The sequence below is a fragment of the Diabrotica virgifera genome, chromosome 2, assembly GCF_917563875.1.
Source record: "Diabrotica virgifera virgifera chromosome 2, PGI_DIABVI_V3a".
Classification (NCBI taxonomy): Eukaryota; Metazoa; Arthropoda; class Insecta; order Coleoptera; family Chrysomelidae; genus Diabrotica; species Diabrotica virgifera.
This window is the reverse complement of record NC_065444.1, coordinates 282,443,840-282,468,238: the sequence shown is the minus strand read 5'-3', so window position 1 is coordinate 282,468,238 and position 24,399 is coordinate 282,443,840. Positions and strand designations below refer to the sequence as shown.

Here is a 24,399-nt window from a genome sequence, read left to right as displayed (position 1 = left end):
TCTGAAGCAACAAATGATCTAACCGAAATTCAAAAACTGCCAGTTTAAACTTTGGCTCATCTGCTAAAAGAATAACAGTATAAATAAGATATTTAATTACCCTATTTTTACCCGTAGCGATTTAAGCGAAAAAACTGCCATTTTTGACAATTATTTGTTAATAACTAAATTTCTCGTCCAAACTGTGACGGGCATTTTTGTATGTATAATGTATTAGGTATATAGGGTGAAACAGATAACTGGCCTATTAGAAATATCTCCAGAACTAAAGGCAACAGAATCATGAAAATTGGAATGAAGGGGTTTTGAAGGATGATCTATTAAATGAAAATATTTTCATCTCTTTGCCACTTCCGGTTATACCGGAAATTGATTTCGTTTTTTTAAATAGGACACCCTGTATATTTTTACATTTTTGGATTCTCCTCAATATCTTCTTTCTTAAAATATGAGGTTTTGTAATATTATACAGGATATTTTAAAATATATTTACGTTTTTTTATTAATTTCGTAGCAACATTCACAACCTGTAGAATTGTAATAGTTTGACATTAAAAACTCCGCTTACGTTCAAGTGATTTTTAATATAGTCTACTATTGTTAAGAATCATTAGTATAGATAATTTTTAAATTTTAGTATACAGGGTTAGTCGAAACTCGGAATGAATATTTTCTGAGTTTTCTTAAATGGAACACCCTGTATTTTAGTATTGTAATGAAATGATATTTCATGGTACTTTTTTATTTTATAAGTATTCCCTATACCTAATTGCGTTAATTTGTGAGTTATTGGTGATTCAAGCTAAACATTAATTGCAACGAAAAATACGCACCATTTTATTAGGTTGGCCGTGAAAAAATTCAATCACAAATAATTTTTCAGAAATAAATACATATTAATCCAGACTGATCCTTAAAATTACCAATAATGGTTTAGCTATCAAAATACCTACGTAGTTAAGATTGTTGGTGCGATTAATAATTAAGCACAAATTAAAGCAGTTAGGTATAGGGAATGCTTAAGAAATAAAAAAGTACCATAAAATATCATTTCATTACAATACTAAAATACAGGGTGTTCCATTTAAGAAAACTCAGAAAATACTCATTCCGAGTTTCGACCAACCCTGTATACTAAAATTAAAAATTTAGCTATACTAATAATTCTTAACAGTAGTAGAGTATATTAAAAATCATTTGAACGTAAGTAGAGTTTTAGATGTCAAACTACTACAATTCTACAGGGTGTTAATTTTGCTACGAAATTAATAAAAAAACGTAATTATCTTTTAAAATACCCTGTATAATATTACAAAACCTCATATTTTAAGAAAGAAGACATCAAAGAGAATCCAAAAATGTAAAAATATACAGGGTGTCCCATTTAAAAAAGCGAAGTTAAAAGCAATTTCCGATATAACCGGAAGTTGCAAAGAGATGAAAATATTTTCATTTAATAGATCATCCTTCAAAACCCCTTTATTCCAATTTTCATGATTCTGTTGCCTGTAGTTCTCGAGATATTTCTAATAGGCCCTCTATTTACCACACCCTATATAGTACCCAAAAAACCCATTGCAACCTGGCTGCTCAAGTGTCCCGAACATGGTATATTTTTGCCTTATTTCCCTGGAGTATGTAGGAAATTACATATGCATATCTTAGAAGAATGATCAACTCCACAGGTGATTACTTCCAGGAAATCAAAATCAACATAGAATTGGCTAGGGCAAATTTTGACAAAATGAAAAAGTGCTCTTCTGAACAAGAGATTTGAAGTTGGAGCTAAGAGTTAAGTTGGGTAGGTGCTACGTTTTCTCGACTTTATTTTATGAAATCGAAGCTTAGACCTTGAATGCGGCATTAATGAAAAAACTAGAATAATTCGAGCTGTGGGTGTACAGAAGAATTCTGAAACTATCGTGGACAAAACACGTCACAAATAAAGAGGTTCTGAGAAAGATTAATAAAAAAGAATGTGTGTGTACTTTGTACGCATGTAAGAAGTTATACTTCTATTATATGATTATATGATTATAAACGAAATTAATATACTTTTTATTTATATTTTATTTAAATATTAAACTAATTTATACTTACTACTTCTCAAACATTTTTATTAAAACAGTGCCAAAAATTAAAATAATAAAAGAATAAAACACCCACAAGCACATTAAAAATGCCACAAATGATTTCTGAACATTAATTGTCTAAATACGTATTTTCTGAAAATAAAATTATATAATAAATATACTTACAATCATAAAATGTAGAAAAAAATAAAAAAATAAAAGTTTATATTGGGATTCGAACCAACTTACCAGCGCGGCTGGTATTGGCGTTGTATTGGGGTTCACTCGCATTAAACGCTGCGCCACGGAGACAGTGTGTCATTATGTGCGAAGATCGACTAACTAAACGGATTAAACTTTTGACATTTTTGAGTTATGTAAATCAAATTATTTTGATTTTGAATTGAAATGATTTAGAATTGAAAAAATACAACAAAACATAGAGTAAGAAAACAATATATTAGGTGAATATTGATAGAAATTTTGATGGTAATCAAATTATGTAAATAAAAGTATTACATACTATGTATTTTGGTAGGTTGAAATAGGTAGGTACCTATGATACGTTTACAATTATTACGTACCTGTTGCTTTAAAAACTATTTAAAAATCACTACAATTATAAACTTTTTTGTTCCTGTCCTCACAAAAATAAAACTAATATATTATACATTTGTTTACCTTCATATTGAACAATTATTTATTATTGACAGATCATTTCAACACCCACTCAGAGTCCGTATACGCTGTGAGCTCGTACATAGAGGGGATATTTACAAATTCGCGAGCGCCAGTAGTGGCAAGTCTGTAAACGTTTACTGGAAATTTGACATAAATGTCAAAGTGATTAATTTAAAATTAAAATTAAAAACATTAATTATAAAAAATATTAGTTGGTCAAAGCTGTGGTATATATTTTTACCTTAAATATACTTACGTTTTAAATACTGAATTTAAGTTTTTTTAATGTTCCGTAATATGTAATTATAAATTTATCTAGCGCCATCTACACGATAATTGTGAAAGTATCCGAAGTAAGAAATTCATATTTTATCAATAGAACGTCAAAATGATTAGCAAAATCTTAAAAAAATCGATTACAAGTTTTTTGCGTTGTAAATATTCAGCGATAACAATTAAATAATAAATTTAAAAATTACCTGTGAAAGTTGAATTAGTAGTCCGGTAGGAGCGACACCAGCGAAGCTCAGAGCGTATAACGACTAATAAATTTCGCAATCACTTGCATCGTGCAAAGTGGCTATGTTCAAATATCATAATAAAATTTGATCAACTATTTTTAAAACACTTACCAGTGTAAGATTCTTTAGCTTTGAATAAGCGAGATCGTAGATCGTCCCGGTTGATTGTTGTTATCCACAGTTCTCTACGCCTTCGAGCTAATAGGTTTTTTATCAGTAATTTTGCGGCACTCATACTAGTCATAGTTTGATGGGCTTTAACATTGGCATGCAACAATCATCTCTTCTATGTTAATAAGTCCAAAAATATAATATGAAAACTATTTAAAAAGGCAGTACAGTAAAACCTCGATAGAACGGACCTCTATTTAACGGACTTCTGATATAACGGACAAATACCCGATCAAATGTAAAAAAAATTAAATGTTAAAAATATGAAAAATGGATTATTATAACTGTTGTCCTAACTCAGATGGATCGCATGGATTGACTGTCATAATTTGCCAAAGATATAATACATAATGTTTCACCACAGATATTTTTAAAAATTGAATTTTTAAAGAATTTGTATCTACAGTGAGAAAATTGCAAGTGAAGAAATTGAAAATACCGCCGAAAGAAGTGAAATGTTTATCGATTTTAGACAATGCTCCTGCTAATCCCCCTGAAAATATTATACAAGAGGATGGCAACTTTTATTGTATGTTTTTGCCAAAAGATTTATCGCTTACTCAACCCATGGATCAGTGAATAATTTTGGTAACCAAACGAGTAGGTACATATATTGCAGAAAGTTTTTAGACGAAGTAGAAAAGTAAAAAAGTTGCAAACAAAACTTGACTCCTTTTTTAACTTGAAGATTTGTACACTGCATCTAATGTGACATATTTTAAAAAAAAAATTTGATAGATTTTAAACCTATTTTTATATAACGGACTTTCGGCTTTAACGGACATCCCGTTCCCCCAATTAGTCCGTTATAACGAGGTTTTACTGTATAACCATTAACTAACTTTTTGTTTGTTGTTTCTATTCCTACAAATTTTAAAACGCAACAACCATACATAACCAAACCACAGTCCCACAGCTGTGCCACAGCTGCCATATTGGATCATTTTTGTCATGTCATTTGAACATCCAATCAGAACAAAATTGTAATGCGACTGCGCCGGGATCAAAGGTTTTAATCCTATTAAAATTCACCCTCATGTCGCGTGTAAAGAAGTATAACTTCAAAAATAGAAAACTTAAATATCATCAAAACAAGAAAATTAGAATACCTCGGACATATTACACGTGGAGAGAGATACAACTAGCTCCAATTGATTATGTAGGGAAAGATTTAATGAAAAAGAAGCAATGGGAGACGCAGAATATCATGGCTGCGCAACCTGATAGAATGGTACGAAAGTACATCAAATGAACTTTTCAGAGCAGCCGTTTCTAAAGTCGGAATAGCTATGATGACTGCCGACATCCGTCGCAGAGGTGGCACTTAAAGAAGAAGATTTAATGAATAACTCTTGAATTGGAAGGTAGAAGTGTAAAACTGATCTTTTTGACATACCAAGTTTACTTACAATCTATAGAATGGTTGGAATATATCCAAAATCTAAATTTTTCTAAAAATGTATAAACATTCTCAATTTCTTTGCAACACGAAAATGCAGCAGCTGCATAATACTATGGTCAAATCTGAGAGTGAAAGAAGAGTCTATACCGGTTTTGCAAAGAAAGGCCCAAAGTGTGGTACGTTGAAGAATCTGAGAGAGGAGGATATGGGACTACTGATGAGGGGGAAACAACTTCCGAAACCCGAATACATTTTTAATTCATTTATTCCTTTGTTTGAGTATTTAGGAATCTTTCTTGTTGGATCTTTTACCACGCTGAGAAGATGAGTTGTGAATTATTTAATTTTCTCTCATCTTAATTTCCTCGGCATCCTGTATGATTTATAAATTTTGAAAATCTCAGGAGGTTGTAACCAAAGAAAATATTCCACCTGTTGTCAATCTGGTGGTATGGAGACGATTTTTATTGTCGTTTTCTGTGCTACGTCGATTGATAATTTTTTTGTTTCTAAATTTTTTTCTTAAAATAATTGTTTGTGGTAAAATTTGGTATTTTTTCATCATATGGTATAAACAATTATTGACAATATTGGTCGAAGTTTATCCTTGAAAGTCACTTTCAGCATTGATTATCTTTCAGTCAGTTAACATCATTTTAATATTCGCTAATTTCTTGAAACAATTATTCAATTGTGTTTATTAGGAAACTGTAAAATATTAAAGTAGCAAAAACGTATAAATTAGTCATTTATTCTAAAGTTATGCACTTTTTTATAAACAATAGTAATTGTTTAATAATTACCATTATTTCTATAATAGGGATAATAAGCTGGTAAATGTATTTATTATTACAATTAGGTATATCTAGTTACATTGGACAGAAGGATAATAGCGATGAAGAGATAAATTAATATTGTTAACAAGCATGTAATTAATTTGTGAAAGGATTGCTTATTTTATATAAAAAGATTGTTTTATATTTATTTTCTTTTAATAACAAAAAAATTTGAACATACCTATTAAAAAAAATTTAATTACCATATATCAATTCTACACGAATTTCCTACCTAGGCAAGGAAAGACAACTTTTCAACACAGTAAAAGTTAGAAAAACATCATACCTAGGCCATCTACTGAGAAATAATAAGTACCAATATAATCAACTTATAGCGCAGGGAAAGATCGGGGGAAAGAGAGAACTAGGAAGGAAAAGTCTATCGTGGCTCAGAAACAGTCGACAATGGACAGGGCTAAATTTTGAATAGCTAAGAAGAACAGCTAAAGATAGAGATGAGTTTGCAATTGTAGTAGCCATCCTCCATTGAGGAGAGCGCACTTTAAGAAGAAGAATACAAATTTAACTCTTTAAGTATTGGCAAGACCCCTGAGAAGCACCAAGCAGTTTTTAATTTGCAATATATTTTTTACTTGTTTTCGTGCGGACTTATTATCTGACGTATTCCTCAAACATATATTTGACAACATAAATACGATAATTTATTTCTTTTCAAAAAAAATATATACTGCGCCCCGACTTCATTAGTGCCGTAACCCTAAAATTGCACATTTTTCAGGAGGGCAAAAACAAGATGTTATGTGAACTATTCATTTTTGAAATTATACTTCTTTACGATCGAGAGTGAAATTTTATAATTCTGGGCGCATACGCACACAGACATTATGTAGTTCGTTCCTAATTTTTCAAGTTATTATGTATCAGCGCAAATAAGTCATTAAAAGAATATATTAGTGTTTTTAGTAAATTTAGTATTTATTTATTTATTATAATTTTTGTGTCTTTGGATTTGTCGTCCTTGGAAATAAGATAATAAAATATCTATTATTTATAATATTTTTATACTTCACTTTATCTATTTGTCACCGTGATGTGTAATTATATCCTAGACGTCACGTAGACGGGGTTTGATAGCTTGGTTGGTAGAGCATTAGAGATCGTGAGGTCCCGGGTTCAAATCCCGGACGATGCATATTCTTTTTTTATTATTTTTGGTATTGTTTTAATAACCATTTTTTGAAAGTGGTAGGTAAGAAAGTTAGTTTAATATTTAAATAAAATACAAGTAAACTGTTAAGTATATTTATTTCGTTGAAATTATATAATAGAAGTATAACTTCTTACGTGCGTACAAAGTACACACATTCTTTTTTTTTTCTCTGTAACTATGTGTAGGTATAGCTATACAGTGAGCACGTAAAGGTTGGAATAAATTCATTTTCTCGAGAATGGCCGATTTTGGAAAAAAATCCCGAAACAGGTCAATTTATATTTTTAAATTACTACTTTTTGGCATATATATCATACTAGTGACTTCACCCATGTGGGCGTGATGACGTCATCGATGATTTTTTTTAAATAGGAATGGGGTCGTGTGATAGCTCATTTGAAAGGTAATTTATTTCTCTATTCAGTAGTATAAACATTTACATAATTATTTATACAGGGTCTCTAAAAAAAATGTTTAGAATTAAATTTATTGACATAAAAAGAAGAATGAATGTAATTTATTTAAAATGAATAACCATTTTCAATTTTTTACTCTGTGTGGAGTATGAAGGGAACCAGTCTCGTTGGAACTTTACCGCGCTGAGCAGATGTGACGTGAATTGTAAATTGTAGAATTCCCTCATCTTCCTTAGTCTCAGCATCCGTATGGTTTGCAAATTGTAGAAGCCTCGGAGGTGTAACCAGAGAAGGTTCCCATTGTTTTCATTCTGGTGGGATATGTTATATGCCATTAGAGTGAAAACTTAGTCTTTTGTAATTTATTTAGTTCAAAATACATTTTACTGCACTCAGTAAACTGAAAAAAATGTTTATTTGAAAAATAATCATTGCTTTTCGCTTAAATTAAATGTTCAAACTGTCAAGAGGAAGGTGAGTGCATGTTGGTTTAATATTGAATTTATGCAAAAAACAATATTTATTTGTCAAATAAACATTATTTCCTGTTTTTTGATAGCAATTAAATGTATTTTGAGTTAAATAAATTACACAGATTCTTCTTTTTATGTCAATAAATTTAATTCAAAAAAAGGTTTTTTGGACACCTTGTATAAATAATTATGTTAGTGTTTACATTACTGAATAGATAATTGAATTACCTTTCAAATGAGCTATCACACAACCCCTATTCTCATTTAAAAAAATATAGATGACGTCATCACGTCCAGATGCGTGACGTCACTAGTATGATACATATGCCAAAAAGTCGCAATTTGAAAATAAAAATTGACCTGTTTCGGGATTTTTTCCAAAGTAGTCCATTCTCGAGAAAATGAATTTATTCCAACATTTACGTGCTCACTGTATAATGCTTGTATTTATTTTTAGTTATTTACATTGCTTTACTCTGAAATTCATCCTTAAAATATGAGAAGGCGCTGTTGCTAAGGCATCTATATATATGTGAAAATTAATTTTTTCCAATATGTATATCGAAAACTATTAGAGATTTTTTATTGAAAACGGGCAAGTGGCATTATCATGGCAGATACATCTTTTTAAAAAAATAGTGAAATTTGTACACCCCATAAAAATCGTATGGGGGTTTTTGTTTCCTTACCAGATCATTTCTAAGTATGTGCCCCAAATACAGTGGTCAAAAGTTCTATCTCTTCACATTCTGTGCAACACCATTTCGTTCGTAATATGATCGGTCATGGTATTTTCTCCAAAATTCTCATAAAATGCTTTCAGCTTTGTCATTAGGTCATTAACAGTCCAAACTTCGGCACCATAAGGAAGAATAGAGAGGATATAACATTTTACCATCCGATATCGGATTTGCAGATTGAGTCTTTGGTTACTCAAAGATGTCCTCATCTTCAAAAAGGCTGCTCTTCAAAAAGGCTGCTGAAGACAGATTGCGGCAGGGAAATATTAAAAGCAGAATACGCCAAGTTATATTAGCTGTGTAGTGAAGAATAGAAAAAATTGTAACGGAATTTGCTTTTTCACAAAAATCAAAAAATGTTATTGTAGGAAGTAGTAAACTGCTTAAAGTTAAGGTGTGGTTGAGAGTTTGTCATTTCTTTTTTTGTGGAGAGATTGTGAAGAGATTTTAAATACAATGATTAATGTTAACAAAAGTGTATTTATTTACATGTTTTTTGGTATACAACACTTCATATAAACATATTTTTAAACTTATCCTTAATAATATCACAATAATTAGTCCTCAAAAAGACTCATTTGTAGTATTTGCTTGACGACCAGCCGCTGCCGCTGTATGGTCTGTAGCCGCCTCCCAAAAAGTTGGTACCTCCGTAACCTCCATAAGATGATCCGTATCCTCTGTATCCGTTGTAGTCATAGTCATTATAGTTGTTCCATCCGCTATTGCCTGGATAGTAGTTACCTCCATACCCTAAAAATAATATTACATATTTCAATTCTTTTTGAAGTAAAAAATTAACCGAAGTTATCATGTGAACTATTCTTCTTGTAGTGCATATCTGTTTCAGATGTTGGCGACAATCATGATAATCTGTACTTTGCACACTGCTGCTCTCAAAAGATTTGTGGATGTTGTGTTGAACCACGTAAAACGTTTTACTTAGGTAGTGTGTGGTAAGTAGGTAGTAGCACGTAGTAGGTAGAATGAGGATATGAACTATAAAAGGAATTAATGACACAATCTACTCATCATCATGATTGTCATGAATTTCTTAACCAACTAAATATACTTTCATAAGCCATAAACATATTCTACAATTATTGTGGTGTTAACTGACTGGTAGCATCTTCTTTTTCTTCTTCTTTTTCTTTATCAGTCGTTACGCTTATTCATTGGGGAATTCAAATTTCTATGGAAGGTTATCACTCAATTTTTTGGGCTGTCGTCCACGGAAAAATATCCACATTGAATGAATTTTTGCAGTAATTCCAGGATAAATTAAGTATTTGGATTGATTTAATTTGTAACTCCACTTTTTCCATTTAACGCATGCTTTACTGTAACAAATTTCCTTACCTGGGTTATAACTTCCATAACTACCTCCATATCCAGGTCTGTAATAACCAGGTTTGTAGCCTGAATAACCTCCATAGCCTCCATAACCTCCATATCCTCCATAACTTCCAGAACCTCCATAACCACCATAGCCTGAATAACTGCCGACACCGGAATAGCCTCCAACGCCCGAATAACCTCCATAATCCTTTCCGTAAAGGCTGTTATAACCTCCATATCCTAAACTATTATATCCATTGTATCCTCCGTAACCACTTCCATAGCTTCCGTAGCCATTCGTGTTTAGTAAACCATAGCCTCCTGCATGGGCTGCTGCCACAAAAAGGCAAAGGCAAATTACCTAAAATGAAAAAAGTTTCTGAAGTCCAAAAATACGCTTACATAATAACAAAGTAAATAGAAATATAAAATTAAACCTATTTTAATTTTGGATGTGATAAATAAGCAACAATAATTCTTAGATTTATTTTTGGCTTGTTAGATATCATACCTATACCATGGGTCCAGATATAACTGGTAGAAGAAATCAAGAAATCAATATATGTAGGTATAAAGAAGAATAGCACATATACAAGATCACAAACAAAGACCTACAAAACACAACCAGAGTTACAGGTGTTGGGGAGGGAGCTTCGTGATTGAAATCGAGATGGGCTGGCCACTTGGCAAACATAAATGATGAAAGGTGGACACGCAATTAACTGAATGAAGACCAAGGATAGATAAATAAAATAGAGGAAAACCACCTATACGATGGCAAAATGATCTGCGAAAGAAGAAAAAATTGGATCCTTACTGAACAAGATCCAGCACTCTGGATACAAACGGGGGAGTCCTATGTCCTGCAGTGGACTTAAAACAGGCTGATGATGATGATCACAGAAGATACATTAAATATTTGTAGATTTTAAGCAAGCGTATGATTTTATAAGTAGAAATGTATTGTGGAAGCTTACCGTGAAAATGGGAGTCCCTAGAAAGCCGGTACGATTATCACAGGTGTACGTGGAGAACTCATCCGCATGGATCAGAATTGACAACGCAATATAAGAAGAATTTCTTATTGGCACTGGCCTTAGGCAAGGAGATCCTCTTGCCTCTTGTTTTTAACTTTGTCTTGGAATATGCATTAGAAAAGCACAGCCCGAGCTGAGAAGTTGCTTTTAGTGTCTTAGCATCAAAAATACTAGTGGCTTTTGCTGAAGATGTGGATACAATTACACAACCCACCAGAGAAATCAGTCCTAAAGTCAAGAGTACATGGTTATGAAGAACCCAAGACCAAGAGTATTACAATATCTATCCATAAACGAATACAACTTCAAAGTCGTTAAACACTTCAAATACCTGGGAGCGATTATAACAGCCGAAAACAGCAAAGAAAAGGACATGGAGTCTTTTCGGAAAACAGGACATATTACTAAAAAGCTAAAAACTTCTACTGTTCTAATAACGGCAATAAGTATGTAGGTTCTCAGCATCTTCTGACCTAGGCTCATTTAAGTATTTTTTGACTCTGGTATTAGATTCTGTAGGTCATTCTGGGATTTATTAGGCTGTGTCAGCACGCATCGCAATAAAAAGGTCGCCGGGGAATCACAGGACCAGGTAATCAAGAAATTTCAAAATCTTGAAATTTCTTGAGTCAAGACAAGATGTAACATGTCAAGAAAACGTCAAGACAAGATTTTTTTAAATTTCTTGATTTTTTCTCAAGACAAGACAAGAAGTTGTTATCAAGACAAGAATTCTTGTCTTGTCGACCCCTACTAGAATTATAGAACCGAGGATGATGATGACGGTGATGATTATGATGAATATTATTATGTTGTTTAATTTTTTAAACTGGTAAAGTAGTTTTTAAAGTAGTAAACGCTGTAAATACTCGCCTAGAATTATAGAACCGAGGATGATGATGACAATGATGATAATGCTGAACATGTTTAATTTTTTAAACTGGTTAGCCTCTATGGTAGAATCTTGTAATTTTTAAACTTAATTAGGCTTTTAGGACACTTTTTATTAGGTTAATGAATTTTAGTGAATATCAATTATTACTTCTATGTACTGAAGATACGATATGCAAATTTATTTACATACTTAAAATATTGTGAATGGCCAACACTTCTTAGCCTATCGTAGGCTTGACAGTAAATTTATTCAACGAGTCTACGAACACATGACAATTAAATAAATTGCATAATTATAATTTCCTTATATAATTTGCTTAGTCACAATTTAATAAAAACAGTACACAAATAACAAATCATAGTTGACAAATAAAAAAATGTAGCAGACATGCAAACACAATAAACTGACTCATACGTATTTCCTTCAGTTATGTAGGTACATCAAAGCAGGTACGGATTCTGGTTTCTAGGAAGATTAATTAAAAATATAAGTATTTAATAATTAATAATATAGTTTACTTCACGAATTTCTGACTGCTTTGGATTATTTCTAGACTTATTCTCCTTATGTAATCCACTAATGGCGCCAATCAGGTTTGACCATTTTCCTCTATCCCTTGCAGTGTGTATTAGGTCTCCTATGTTTCTTAGCTCTGTCCATTGTTTGACATTACGGAGCCATGACATTTTCTTCCTGCCCACTCCCCTTCTTACTTCGATATTTCCTTCAATTAAGGTTTGCAGAAATTGGTATCTTTTGTCTCTAATTACATGCTCCAGGTATGCTGTTTTTCTCTGTTTAATTTTGCATAACTGTTTTCGTTCTGTACCAATTCTTATCAGGATTTCTTCATTTGTTATTCATGTGGTCCAGGGAACTTTAAGGATTGATCGACAAATCCACGTCTCAAATGCATCTAGCTTCATTGTGTTTATTTTTAAAGAACATCCTTCCATACCATATAGGACCACCGACAATATATATAGCATGTTGTAAATCTTAATCTTAAGTTCAGGTAAAAGTCAGAGCTCGTAAAAGTGATTTCGAATTTTATTAATGCCCTTCTGGCTTTCTCTATCCGATGTTTAATTTACATGTCCGACATCCAGTCTTCACATAGCCAGGTTTCTAGGTATTTAAATTTTCTTACGCCCTCTACATATTGATTGTATGCTAGTCTTGCATTTTAATGTTGACATATTTGACAACTGATTTATCAGGAACTTCGTCTTTTTTATGTTGATGCTAAGCCCCATGTTTTTGCTATGTTCTCCAATTTTATGAGGAAGACTTTGGAGGTCTTCTATAATATCTGCTACTAAGACCGAATCATCCGCATATCGTATATTTATTGACCCAGGTACCACTTACTTTGATTCCGCTTTCGCATTCCTCAAGAGTTCTGAAAATAAATTGAACAGTAAGCAGTGGGGAGAGAATGCATCGCTGTCTTACACCTCTGAGATTTTTTGAGCTTGCGTTGTTTCTTTATCCACCTTGACGACAGTTGTTTGATTCCAGTAGAAGAGCTTCTATCTTCTATGGACCGAATGTCCTTTTGATCTATGCCGAGTCTATTTTGATCTACATGGTGTCTATTTTGATCTACATCCATGCACATTTCAAATTACTGTAACTTATTTATGTGTTCTTGCTTCAACAAACAAACAACAACAATAATACAGTCCATTTCTAATATCAGCCGGTTCTGCTAATGTAATTAATAGGTACAGTTTGTATCATTCCAATAATTACCAAAAGGAAATGACCAAGGATCATTTTCTTTCATTGAGAATCTGTGTACGAATATGTGACTCTTTTTGTAATCTTTAAGTCAAGCATGATAATAAAGTGGTACGTTTTAAATAATTTGCCCATTAAAAACCGACAACAATAGCAGAAGAAGGTCATAAAGATATTTTCACTGATGAATATTTGTTTGGAAATCTAATATGCACTTAATGGAAATGTGATGAATCATTTATGGATCGAATTAATCGAGAAGGAAATATAAAATATTCTTGTCATTTTTCAACCTGTTAGTATAATATAGTAATAAAGTTTAGATAAATAAAGTAAAAAAGTAGCCTATTGGGGACCCGGTGTAACTTTAAATTTTTGGACTTTAAAATGGATACTTCCTTTCCATGCATAAATTTTTACTTCATATAACGTTAAATTTTTACTCTATATGTTAGAATTTTATAGGCCTGGATCCCGCGTACCAAAAAAAGTTGATTAATAGTAAGCTGAAAATTTGTTGGATAAACTTTTATGTATGGGAGAACTGGACCAGGGGAAGTTTTAATAATTGTGGAACAGGTTAAAAATTTGGAACGTCAGACTACGAAAACGTCCCATGTATTTTGTCGGACAGAATTTCCAATTGATTTGTTACCTTTTCAGTAAACTCTCATGCAAAAATCAGACTGCTATTTATCACCAACTGGGCGATTTAATAAGTCCGACACGTAGAACATGTCAAATGACAGGAATTATTTTGGTGCTAAACAGCAGCCTGATTTTTGAATGAGACTTTAATGAAATGGTAACAAATCAATTGGGAGTTATGTCCGATAAAATACATGGGACATTTTCGTAATGTGACGTTTGAAATCTGTAACCTGTTCCACAATTAAAACTTCCCGTGTTCCAGTCTTCCCGTACATCAAAGTTTGCCCGACCAGATACCGTTAAGCTATTAACAAATTTTCAGCTTGCTATTAATCAACTTTTTTTTGGTACGCGAGATCCAGGCCTGTTACTACCTCATCGTATGTTAAAAAAATTGAGCATTTCGTGTTGTTAAAAATGTGATTCTCTTGAGTTTTCTGAATATTCTGTTTAATATTTCTGAGTAATAAACAAAATCAAGTTTGTTATGCATATACCCTATAATGAAATAACTAATTAGCCAACAACATCTTCATGTTTAGTTCCGACAGTATTTAGATAATCCATGACGATTTGCGCAGTATGTGGATGCACATTATCCTGCATAAATACGAAATTATCCCTAACGAAAGGAGCAGAGAGCACAAAGTTGTTCTCCAGACACTGTCTTATGTATCTGTCTGCTGTTAGAGTTTCATGTTCCATGGAAATTAATTTGGAGATCGTAAGCAAAAAGGGGACTCGTCAGAACACATTCCAACACTCCATTACTGAATAGTTCAGTCTCTGTGATCATTCGTAAATCTTATCCTGTTAGCTCGATGAGCTGCTATTAATTTTAGGACATGCTACTGGCTTATGAGAACGTAAACCACTGTTATGCAGGACTCTTCTTATAGTTGGTGCAAAAATACTAGTTCCTCGAGCTGCTAACAAACGATTGCCTAGAACATTTAACGTTAAAGAGCTGTTTAATACGGAAATATTTAAAACATATTCATCAAGCTGATTTCGGCACCTTTTTATGTCTAATTCTGATCTTTTGGTCTATTACCCAGACTGACGATACTTCGTAAGAGCATTATGGACTGTACTCTTGGGAATATTCAAATGATTTGTAATATAACGTATGCTGGGATCGTCTTTATGTAGTGCTCCAAATTTTGTATTATTTTCGCGAGTCATACCTACTACACGGTTTGGAATCGCTAATTGAACAGTGATCTGAATTTATCAAAATAAATCTGTGGTATATATACCACTGGTGGTACATATTTATCAGCATTTGAGGTGGTACACAAAACGCAAAAACAGACGAAATCAGCACCACTATTGTAGCGTTGATTGACATATTAATATGGTTTATATAGATCAACTAGCTAGAGAGGTATTTCAGTTAGGTGGTACCAAATATAATATTAAGTATTTCGTGGTCGTGGTACATGACTCAAAAAGATTGAGAACCGCTAGTCTATCTAAAGTATAATTTTTTGCAAAATGTCAAAACTTTGTTTCTGTTTAAAAATTAAGAACCATATCCTCAATCAAACTTATTTATATGGCATCATTTGATAGTTTTTAATATTTTAAGTGAATTAATGCTAAATTAAATTGTCTTCCATCGCATTTCTCAGGAGACTAACTACAGGTTATAGAACCAAATCAACATACCTGCGAGCTATAGGGCTTTTCATTCACATTCATTTGTTTCGAGCTTCTGTCACGTGTCACATAATATTAATATATCTACGTCATACGTTATTGATATATAACAATGATACAAACCAGAGACGTATGACGTAGATATAATAATATTATGTAACACATGACAGAAGCTCGAAACAAATGACAATCGATGAAAAGTCCTATTAAGGACACCCAAAGTAAGAAAATTGAATTATTTAAGTTTTTTTGGGTTACGATTGAAAATTATTCTCTGAAATCTTCTCTTTCCAACGATATACAAATATACAGTATGGTGCAAATGAAAGGAATAAATTCGTCATTTCGTAAACCGGCGACTTTAATTCAATCCCGAAACAGGTCGATTTTTATTTTTAAGTTATGATATTGTGGCATATATGGTATACTAGTGACGTCATTCATCTGGGCGTGATGAAGTAATCGATGATTTTTTAAATGAGAATAGGGGTCGTGTGCTAGCTCATTTAAAAGGTTTTTCAATTCTCTATTCAGTAATATAAACATTTATATAATTATTTAAACAGGGTGTCCAAAATTTTTTTATTAAATTAAATTATTTGACAAAAAAAGAAGAATGTATATAATTTATTTAATTCAAAATACAATTTTACTGCTTTCACAAATCAAAAAACAAAGTTTATTTCACAAATAAACATTGCTTTTCGCTTAAATTAAATGTTCAAACTTCCAAGCGGCAGGTGGCTGGCGGGAGCTGGCCTGAACATTGAATTTAATCGAAAAGCAATGTTTATTTGTGAAATAAACATTTTTTAGTTTTTGGGTAACAGTAAAATGTATTTTGAATTAAATAAATTACAATGTAATTGTCATACATTCTTCTTTTTTTTCAAATAATTTAATTAAAAACTTTTTTTGGACACCCTGTATAAACAATTATGTAAATGTTTATATTACTGAATAGAGAATTGAAGAACTCTTCAAATGAGCTATCACACGGCACTTATTCTCATTTAAAAAAATCATCGATTACGTCATCACGCCCAGATGGATGACGTCACTAGTATACCATATATAGTACAATATCATAACAATCTACGCGGCACTTCAAAATAACATAAAAATTAGGTCTCCAAGTGCTTTGGTTACAGAGCTATGTGACATAATGTTAACATTGTCGTTAAATGGGACTTCGGGTACCCTTAAAGTTGGTTGGATAAATATTAAAGGATTTTTTTACCGATCATAATTCCTCCCCAGAACATGACATTTCCTCTTTTATATTTATGAACAAATTTGGCAGCTTTCGTTCTTGCTTGTCTTCCTTACCCTCTAAGTACACGAATTCGTTAATCATCTCATTTTACACATCCTACTTTTCGTTTGAAAATAGCACACTTTTCCAGTTTTCAATGTTCCAGTTTTTGTGTTGAAGACACCAATTTACGTGATCAATCTTGTGCTGCCTGGTTAACTCGGGATCCTGTAACTTCCCTCTGCTATATAGTCCTTGGATACGGCAATTCTTCTTCTTATCGTTTCAACGAAAATATTTACGCCTATAGCTTCCAAAAGCTGCAGGTTTCAAATACAAAGTGCTTCCATGTAAGTTTGGTTGAGTATATTTACTGTTATGATATGAATGAACGTTTTTTATTATTAACATTTACTTCCTCCCTATTAAAATCATTATACACTAACAAAATTAAAAAAAAAACATACAAAACGGATTTTTTTGACCAGGCGTGTGTTTTTATTAAATCCATTGAAATGTTAGTTTTTTTTAAATAAATTGTCGTTTTTCACCTAACATTTGTCCATCACATTTTATATGTTTGTTTATAAACAAAGGTGTCCCTGATGCCTTTCCTTGTTTATACTTCTGGTCATTAATAAAAATAATGAGAGGGTATTTGCTACACTTATTCTAATAATTATGAATAATGGCGTAGGAAACTTATCACAATAAAGCAATAAAGACTAATTAAATAAAAGTCGCACGTCGTTTGAAGGTAATGCTGTAAATTGAATATAAAACATAATAAGGAAGATTCGCTCGTTATTTACAGGGTGTCCAGAAACTCTCCTGACAAACGAAGACCGGAGGGAGATTCCTCAGATAATTTTAAAACAATTTAACCCAATTCACTTAGTCCGAAAATGCTTCCTAACGGAGCTAGAGCTTTTTGAAGATGGCGTCTTGTAATTAGTTTTTTTAATATCTACCAGAGCGCTTCTTTTTAGAAAATCGAAAACAGGTAAGTCATTTATCTTGCAGAGAAAATCCAGATAAATCGACTCTATCAATTGCGAATTTCTGGTACTGGTCATAGGCGTCCGCGTCCGTTTTGTTTAGGGCAACGGTTGTCTAGAATACCTCAAAATGTAATAATCTAGTGTCAAAATGCTTAAAAATTAAAGGCAAACAAGTTATGCGATAAAATAACGGTTGCCCGACCTAAAACGATAGCCTATGACCGGTACTACTAGAAATTCGCAATTAAGGCTATGGGTACATAATTCGCAAATATTTTACGTGTATCCCTACTTTTTCTGTCTTTACACGGCAAATTACGTGTAGTAAAATTCACACTGGTATTGATACGTAAACATTACTAGAATGTCATTCTACTTGAAAATGTCATCATTAATTTAAAGAGATGGGTTTTGAATGTTCTTGGATAACTGTTATTTTTATAATTGGAAATTATTAGTTCAGTTAATAAATGTGATAATTTTTTCACTAACTATGTATTCAGTGATTGTAATAATTTATTTGTACAACAAAGACTAATACTCAATCGAGAAAAGAAGAAAAGTGTTCAAGTGATTTTTTAATAATATATTGTTATGGAACGCTTACAATTTTGAACATCTTTAACAACAAAATACTTGGATCACAGAATATATTATCCTAATGTATTCTCTGCTTGGATCTTCCACAAATAATACACAATAAATAACTTTTTATTAAGTTCACGTCTTAAATCATTTATTTATCAAATACACTATATTTCAATAATATTTAACCAATAACTCAACATATTCCCGATGCAATGTCAAATATTTAAAATTGTCACTGATTGTCACATAGAGTTATATATTAGCATAGAGAGAGCATAGAGTTATATATTAGCATAGAGAGAGTGTCATTCAGAGCGAAGTGACGACACCATCTTTTTTATTTGGATTAGTGCTGTTTCACTCTTACGCATAGTAAAGCTGCTACAGTTGTCCTCCTCTTCCGTGCCTATCTTCACACTGAATGTCATCATAGATTTTCAATACAATGTGTTAGAAAGAGATGCAGCAAACCAGTCCATGAGATCTTGTCGTCAGGAAGCGCGGAAGATAGGCTCCCTCTATGTTAATATATACCTCTATGAGAGAGAGTGTCATTCAGAGCGAAGTGACGACACCATCTTTTTTCTTTGGATTAGTGCTGTTTCACTCTTACGCATAGTAAAGCTGCTACAGTTGTCCTCCTCTTCCGTGCCTATATTCAGACTGAATGTCATCATAGATTTTCAATACAATGTGTTAGAAAGAGATGCAGCAAACCAGTCCATGAGATCTTGTCGTCAGGAAGCGCGGAAGGTAGTCAGGAAGCGCGGAAGGTAGGCTCCCTCTATGTTAATATATACCTCTATGGATTGTCAGTGTCTGACTGACAATATCTGACAATATTATATTCGGCTGAGTGCGTTGTAAGACAAAGATAGATTTGGAAAATATTACCACGGCATTGTGTTTATTTTTTTCAAATCCTGAAAAAACCAATAAATATTTTTGAAAAATTTAAACGCAGAATGAAAGACTAAATTATTACCGAGGGCCGAAAGTCCCTTAGAATAAATAAAAAGTTTATTTTGAATGATATATTTGAAATTAAAAATCACCCTAAATTTTCTCTTAGTTTTTCACCCCTGTAACTTATTAAAATAAACATTATAGAAGTTCTCAGGGACTTTCGGCCCTCGCTAATAACGTGATATTTCATTCTGCGTTTAAATTTTTTAAAAATACTTATTAGTTTTCTCAGGATTCGAAAAAAATGAATCCTCATTTGAATAGCATTGCAGCCGAAAATACGTACCGATCCTCTTAATGAAATCGATTCATCTCTGGAAGATAAATAAACGTACCAGTTTTTGTCTTTCAAAATAGTTTTTTTATTGAAAATTTTTTTCAAATTCAAAAATCGAAAAATTTTCAAATCGATTTTTCTAGAAAATGGTGTATTCTACCGACTTCAAACAAGAGTACCTTTTAGTACTATCATACCTCACGCTTTAATAATCCAGTGTTAAAAATGCTTAAAAATTAAAAACAAAACAGTTATACTACATACAAAATAACCGTTTCATTCACGCTCTAATAATCCAGTGTCAAAAATGCTTAAAAATTAAAAACAAAACAGTTATACTACATACAAAATAACCGTTTCTCGACCCAAAACGGACCCCTATGACCGGTACTACAAATTCGCAATTGATGGAATCGATTTATCGACGTCTACTTATCTATGGAAGATAAGTAGGAGTACCAGTTTTCGTTCTTCTAAATAGAAGCGTTCTGGAGATATTTAAAAAAACTAATTACAAGGCGCCATCTTCAAAGAGCTTTAGCTACCTTGGTACTCCCCACTAGTCTTTATAAATATAAATTCTCGTATCATTTCTTGCTCTTGTGCCCTTGTACCAAGACATTTAAATTAAGTAATTAAATAAAAAATAGTACAAACAATGTTGGGTGTGGCAATAAAAATAAATATAATTTGTCTGTATCATGTATCATGAAACTAATTGTCTAACCGTAGAGAATCGTGTAAAATTATAATTATTACTTTAGATTACATTTAAAAGAGTACATATAATAATTTAAATGGAGTATTTTGTTAGTAAAATGCAAATGTATTGCATGTATATGCAAATTTTATGATATGTTATACATCTTTATGATATCCGAAGACCTTGAAGAATTTATAGGAGAAAAACCAAAATTTACAATATATTTTATGTTTAATAAATATACTGCAATATTCCAATGCTTTTTTTTACATTATTAGTTACAATGATTTAATTATATTTTGATACAATTTTCTATTCAGAGCTCTTCCCTACATTTATTTATTACTTCTTTCTCATTTTTTCAGTCCTATGTTCTCTTTTTCTCATACTTTTTCAATCCTTGTACCCTTTTTAAATCGTTTACTCCATCTTTGTCTTAATTTGCATTTTCTTCTATTCTAAATTGATTTTATCTGCATCATATCTGCAGAACTAGGTTTGATATTATCTCCTTGACTTTATAATAGTTTGTAACTTCGGTATCATCATATATTTTTTCCTTGCCTTTTCTTCCTTTCTTCCTTACATTTTCGTCCCATCTTTCGTTGATTTCTGCTAATCAACTTTCAACTGCTTTTTGTGTATTAACCATAATATATTTTGTCTTCCCTTGTATTTTGGTTATCATAAATTTTCTGCATTTTGTATTATATTTCAATGATTCATTGCAGTTCCCATGGTTACTATTATTGTTAGATCCTCCTCAAAAACTTTTAAATACTGTTGTTTCTTTTGTATTTAGCTATTCAATTATACTAGACTGTACACCAGATTTAGACGTTCTAAGGCTCTTGAGAGTGAAACAGCTGGAATAAAGGTATGTAGAGTGCCCATTAACAACATTAGATATACGGATGACACTATCATCTTAGCCTAAAATATTGAAGATCTTCAGAGACTGGTGAACAGAATAGCCGTGTATGGCCAAGAATTTATGATAATATCTAAATCTCAAGGAAATAACGAGATTCCTTCATAAACGGAATCAGTGTCGAACGAGCAGACCAATATGCACATCTTGCCATCAAAGAGGTTCTGAGAAAGATGAATAAAGAAATGGAATTCTTAAATACAATCAAATCCAGAAAATTGAAATATCTCGGATATATTACACGTGGAGAGAGATACAACTTACTCCAACTCATTATACAGGGAAAGATCCAAGTAAAGAGAAGCATAAGGAGACGTAGAATACCATGGCTGCGCAACCTGAGAGAATGGTACGGATGTACATCAAATGAACTTTTCAGAGCAGCCGTCTCTAAAGTCCGAATAGCTATGATGATTGCCGACCTCCGTCGCAGAGATGGCATTTGAAGAAGAAGTACATCAGATACCAGAAAAACAGAACAAATTACAATAATAAATTTTCTTTTAAGGATTTTTATCGAAATTGATGATTCAACGGGCCGCGGTTTATATGAAAAAATATCAGCATTTTTATAGAAATGGAATATTTCCATTGACGATATGTGTGGTTAACGATGCGACAACAGAGCGAGCATGAAAGGGAAAAATGGGATGCAGAATTTAATTTTATCAAAAAATACGGTATCTCAATTTGTTTATGGATATTTTAATCTGACTTGTACACGAAAAAATCAAAATAAAACTGTACGTTTTAAAACTACTTGACTTAAGAAGATGGGTACGAACTTTCGGCTTCAATGCTATTTAAATGGGATTCATTTTTTTTTCGAATCCTGAGAAAACTAATAAGTATTTTTAAAAAATTTAACCGTAGCATAAAAGATTACGTTACTACCGAGGGCCAAAAGTCCCTGAAAACTTCTATAATGTTTATTTTAATAAGTTAAAGGGGTGAAAAACTAAGAGAAAATTTAGTGTCATTTTTAATTTCAAATATCTCATTTAAAAGAAACTTTTTATTCATTCTAAGGGACTTTCGGCCCTCGGTAATAAAGTAATCTTTCATTCTACGTTTAAATTTTTCAAAAATACTTATTAGTTTTCTCAGGATTCGAAAAAAAAATGATTACATTTAAAATACGTTGAACAGTTTTTGCTGTGGAACTCTGAGAATATCATTTAGAAAAAAAAACAAAAAAAAATGTGTTATAAAAAATTATCAAAAAAAATACAAAAATAATTATTTATTAGTAGAATTGTTTATTAGAGATTAATATTAGTATTAGTTTTAGGATGATACGAAAAAATGAGTAATAAAATAAAAAATAGTAAAATTGACGAATGGATTTAGTGTCCTTTGTTCCTTTCCTCTTAAGCTTTCATTTTAAATATTTTTTACCCCCTCTGTTGCTCAGTGGCAAGAAAGCCTACCTTTGGATCGAAAGGTCCGAAAGGTTGTGAGTTCGAATCTCACCAGGGTTAGAAATTTTTCGTTTATTATAAATTAATAAATGAAGATAGCTTCTGTCCTTGTGGAATCGGTACTAACCGGAGGGACCGCAGACGTTTGGATATAATTAGCGTCTCTTTACAAAGACAATTACGTCGACTTTGCAAAGTATCAAGTCACGTACTCAACACACACATTACACATGACACTAGGTACCTAACTGCAAAAATTCACCGTACCTACCACGCCAATAGCCTAATGGCCATTAGGTGTCGAGGCATTAGCTAAATAAAAAAAAATATTTTTTTAAATTTACGACCGACAATTGTTTATTTGCATTTTACACTTAAAGTAGGCATTTTACGACAAATATAAAAGATTAGCTTTCGTCTTAAAATAATCTTTTTTTTTAAGATGTGTTTTCTCATACCCTTTCAGATGGTGTATTTTTTATATAATAAAAATTCAGAATACAGGAATAAAAGAGCTGGAAATAGATGGTAAACAAATCAAAGGATCAGACAAGTACAAGCATTTAGGTTTCATAATAGCTTACAAAGGAGCAACTGAAGCAGATATAAAAAATATTTTAGGGCAAACAAGAGACTGCATACGAAAATTGAACCCGTTATTGTGGAATAAGAACATCGGTATAATAAAAAGAACAAGTATTTAACACCATGACAAGAAGTGTCCTTACTTATGGGTGTGAAAATTGGACAATAAAGCCAAAAACAAAATAAGATCAACAGATAGGGAATTCCTAAAGAGAAGCTGCAGACTAACAAGAAGAGATAGAATAAATAACATACCTATGGATTTAGAAAAGAATGAAAATTAACTCAAATATAATAGATCGAACATGTCAGAAGAGCAGACCAAAATTTTTGGATAAACAGAATAACAGAGTGGAGCCCGATAAGAAAAAGGAAAAGAGGCAGACCCCGAAGATCTTGCAAAGATGAAATCGACAAAGCAATGGGAAAAAGAAATCTGCAGGACTGGGAAAACATAAAGAACTGGAGAGAGCGGTTGAGTGAAGGAATACAGAAACAATTGTGAAAATCCTTGGAAATATATAAAAAATAGATCTCATAAAAAAATCCAAATAAAGTAACAGTATAGATATATATAGGTGTACATCTTTAAATCATTCATCTTTTATATTTTAATTTAAAATTGACTATATTATTTACTATTTTATTTTTCCAACATTTTTTTGCAAATATTAAAATAAGAAATTGATTACTTACTACAATTTGCATTTTGACACTTATTATAGTTCAAGTACCCACGAGATCTGGTAAAGTACTTTATCGTTAACAATACTGGGAGTATTATATATAGGTACAACCTTGTTTATTGTCTCCCACCGCACCGGTCGGAAAAGATTTATTTTGAATTCATTGGAACGAGACCG

At 32.0% G+C, this 24,399-nt stretch overlaps 1 protein-coding gene across 1 annotated transcript; it reads right to left on the bottom strand.

The window, feature by feature from the left end:
• Positions 1 to 8,943: 8,943 nt before the first annotated feature.
• On the bottom strand, positions 8,944 to 24,399 carry LOC126879920 (keratin-associated protein 19-2-like). The gene is made up of 3 exons (XM_050643267.1): positions 24,233 to 24,399; positions 9,843 to 10,182; positions 8,944 to 9,236 (listed from the first exon to the last, which is right to left on the bottom strand). The coding sequence occupies exons 1-3, from the start codon at positions 24,242 to 24,244 to the stop codon at positions 9,058 to 9,060; spliced, it is 531 nt and encodes a 176-aa protein (XP_050499224.1). The 5' UTR covers positions 24,245 to 24,399; the 3' UTR covers positions 8,944 to 9,057.

Coding starts and splice junctions, on each gene's coding strand:
- LOC126879920 (XM_050643267.1), bottom strand. Junction 9,237..9,842: donor TTATGGAAGTTATAACCCAG/GTAAGGAAATTT, acceptor TATTATTTTTAG/GGTATGGAGGTAACTACTAT.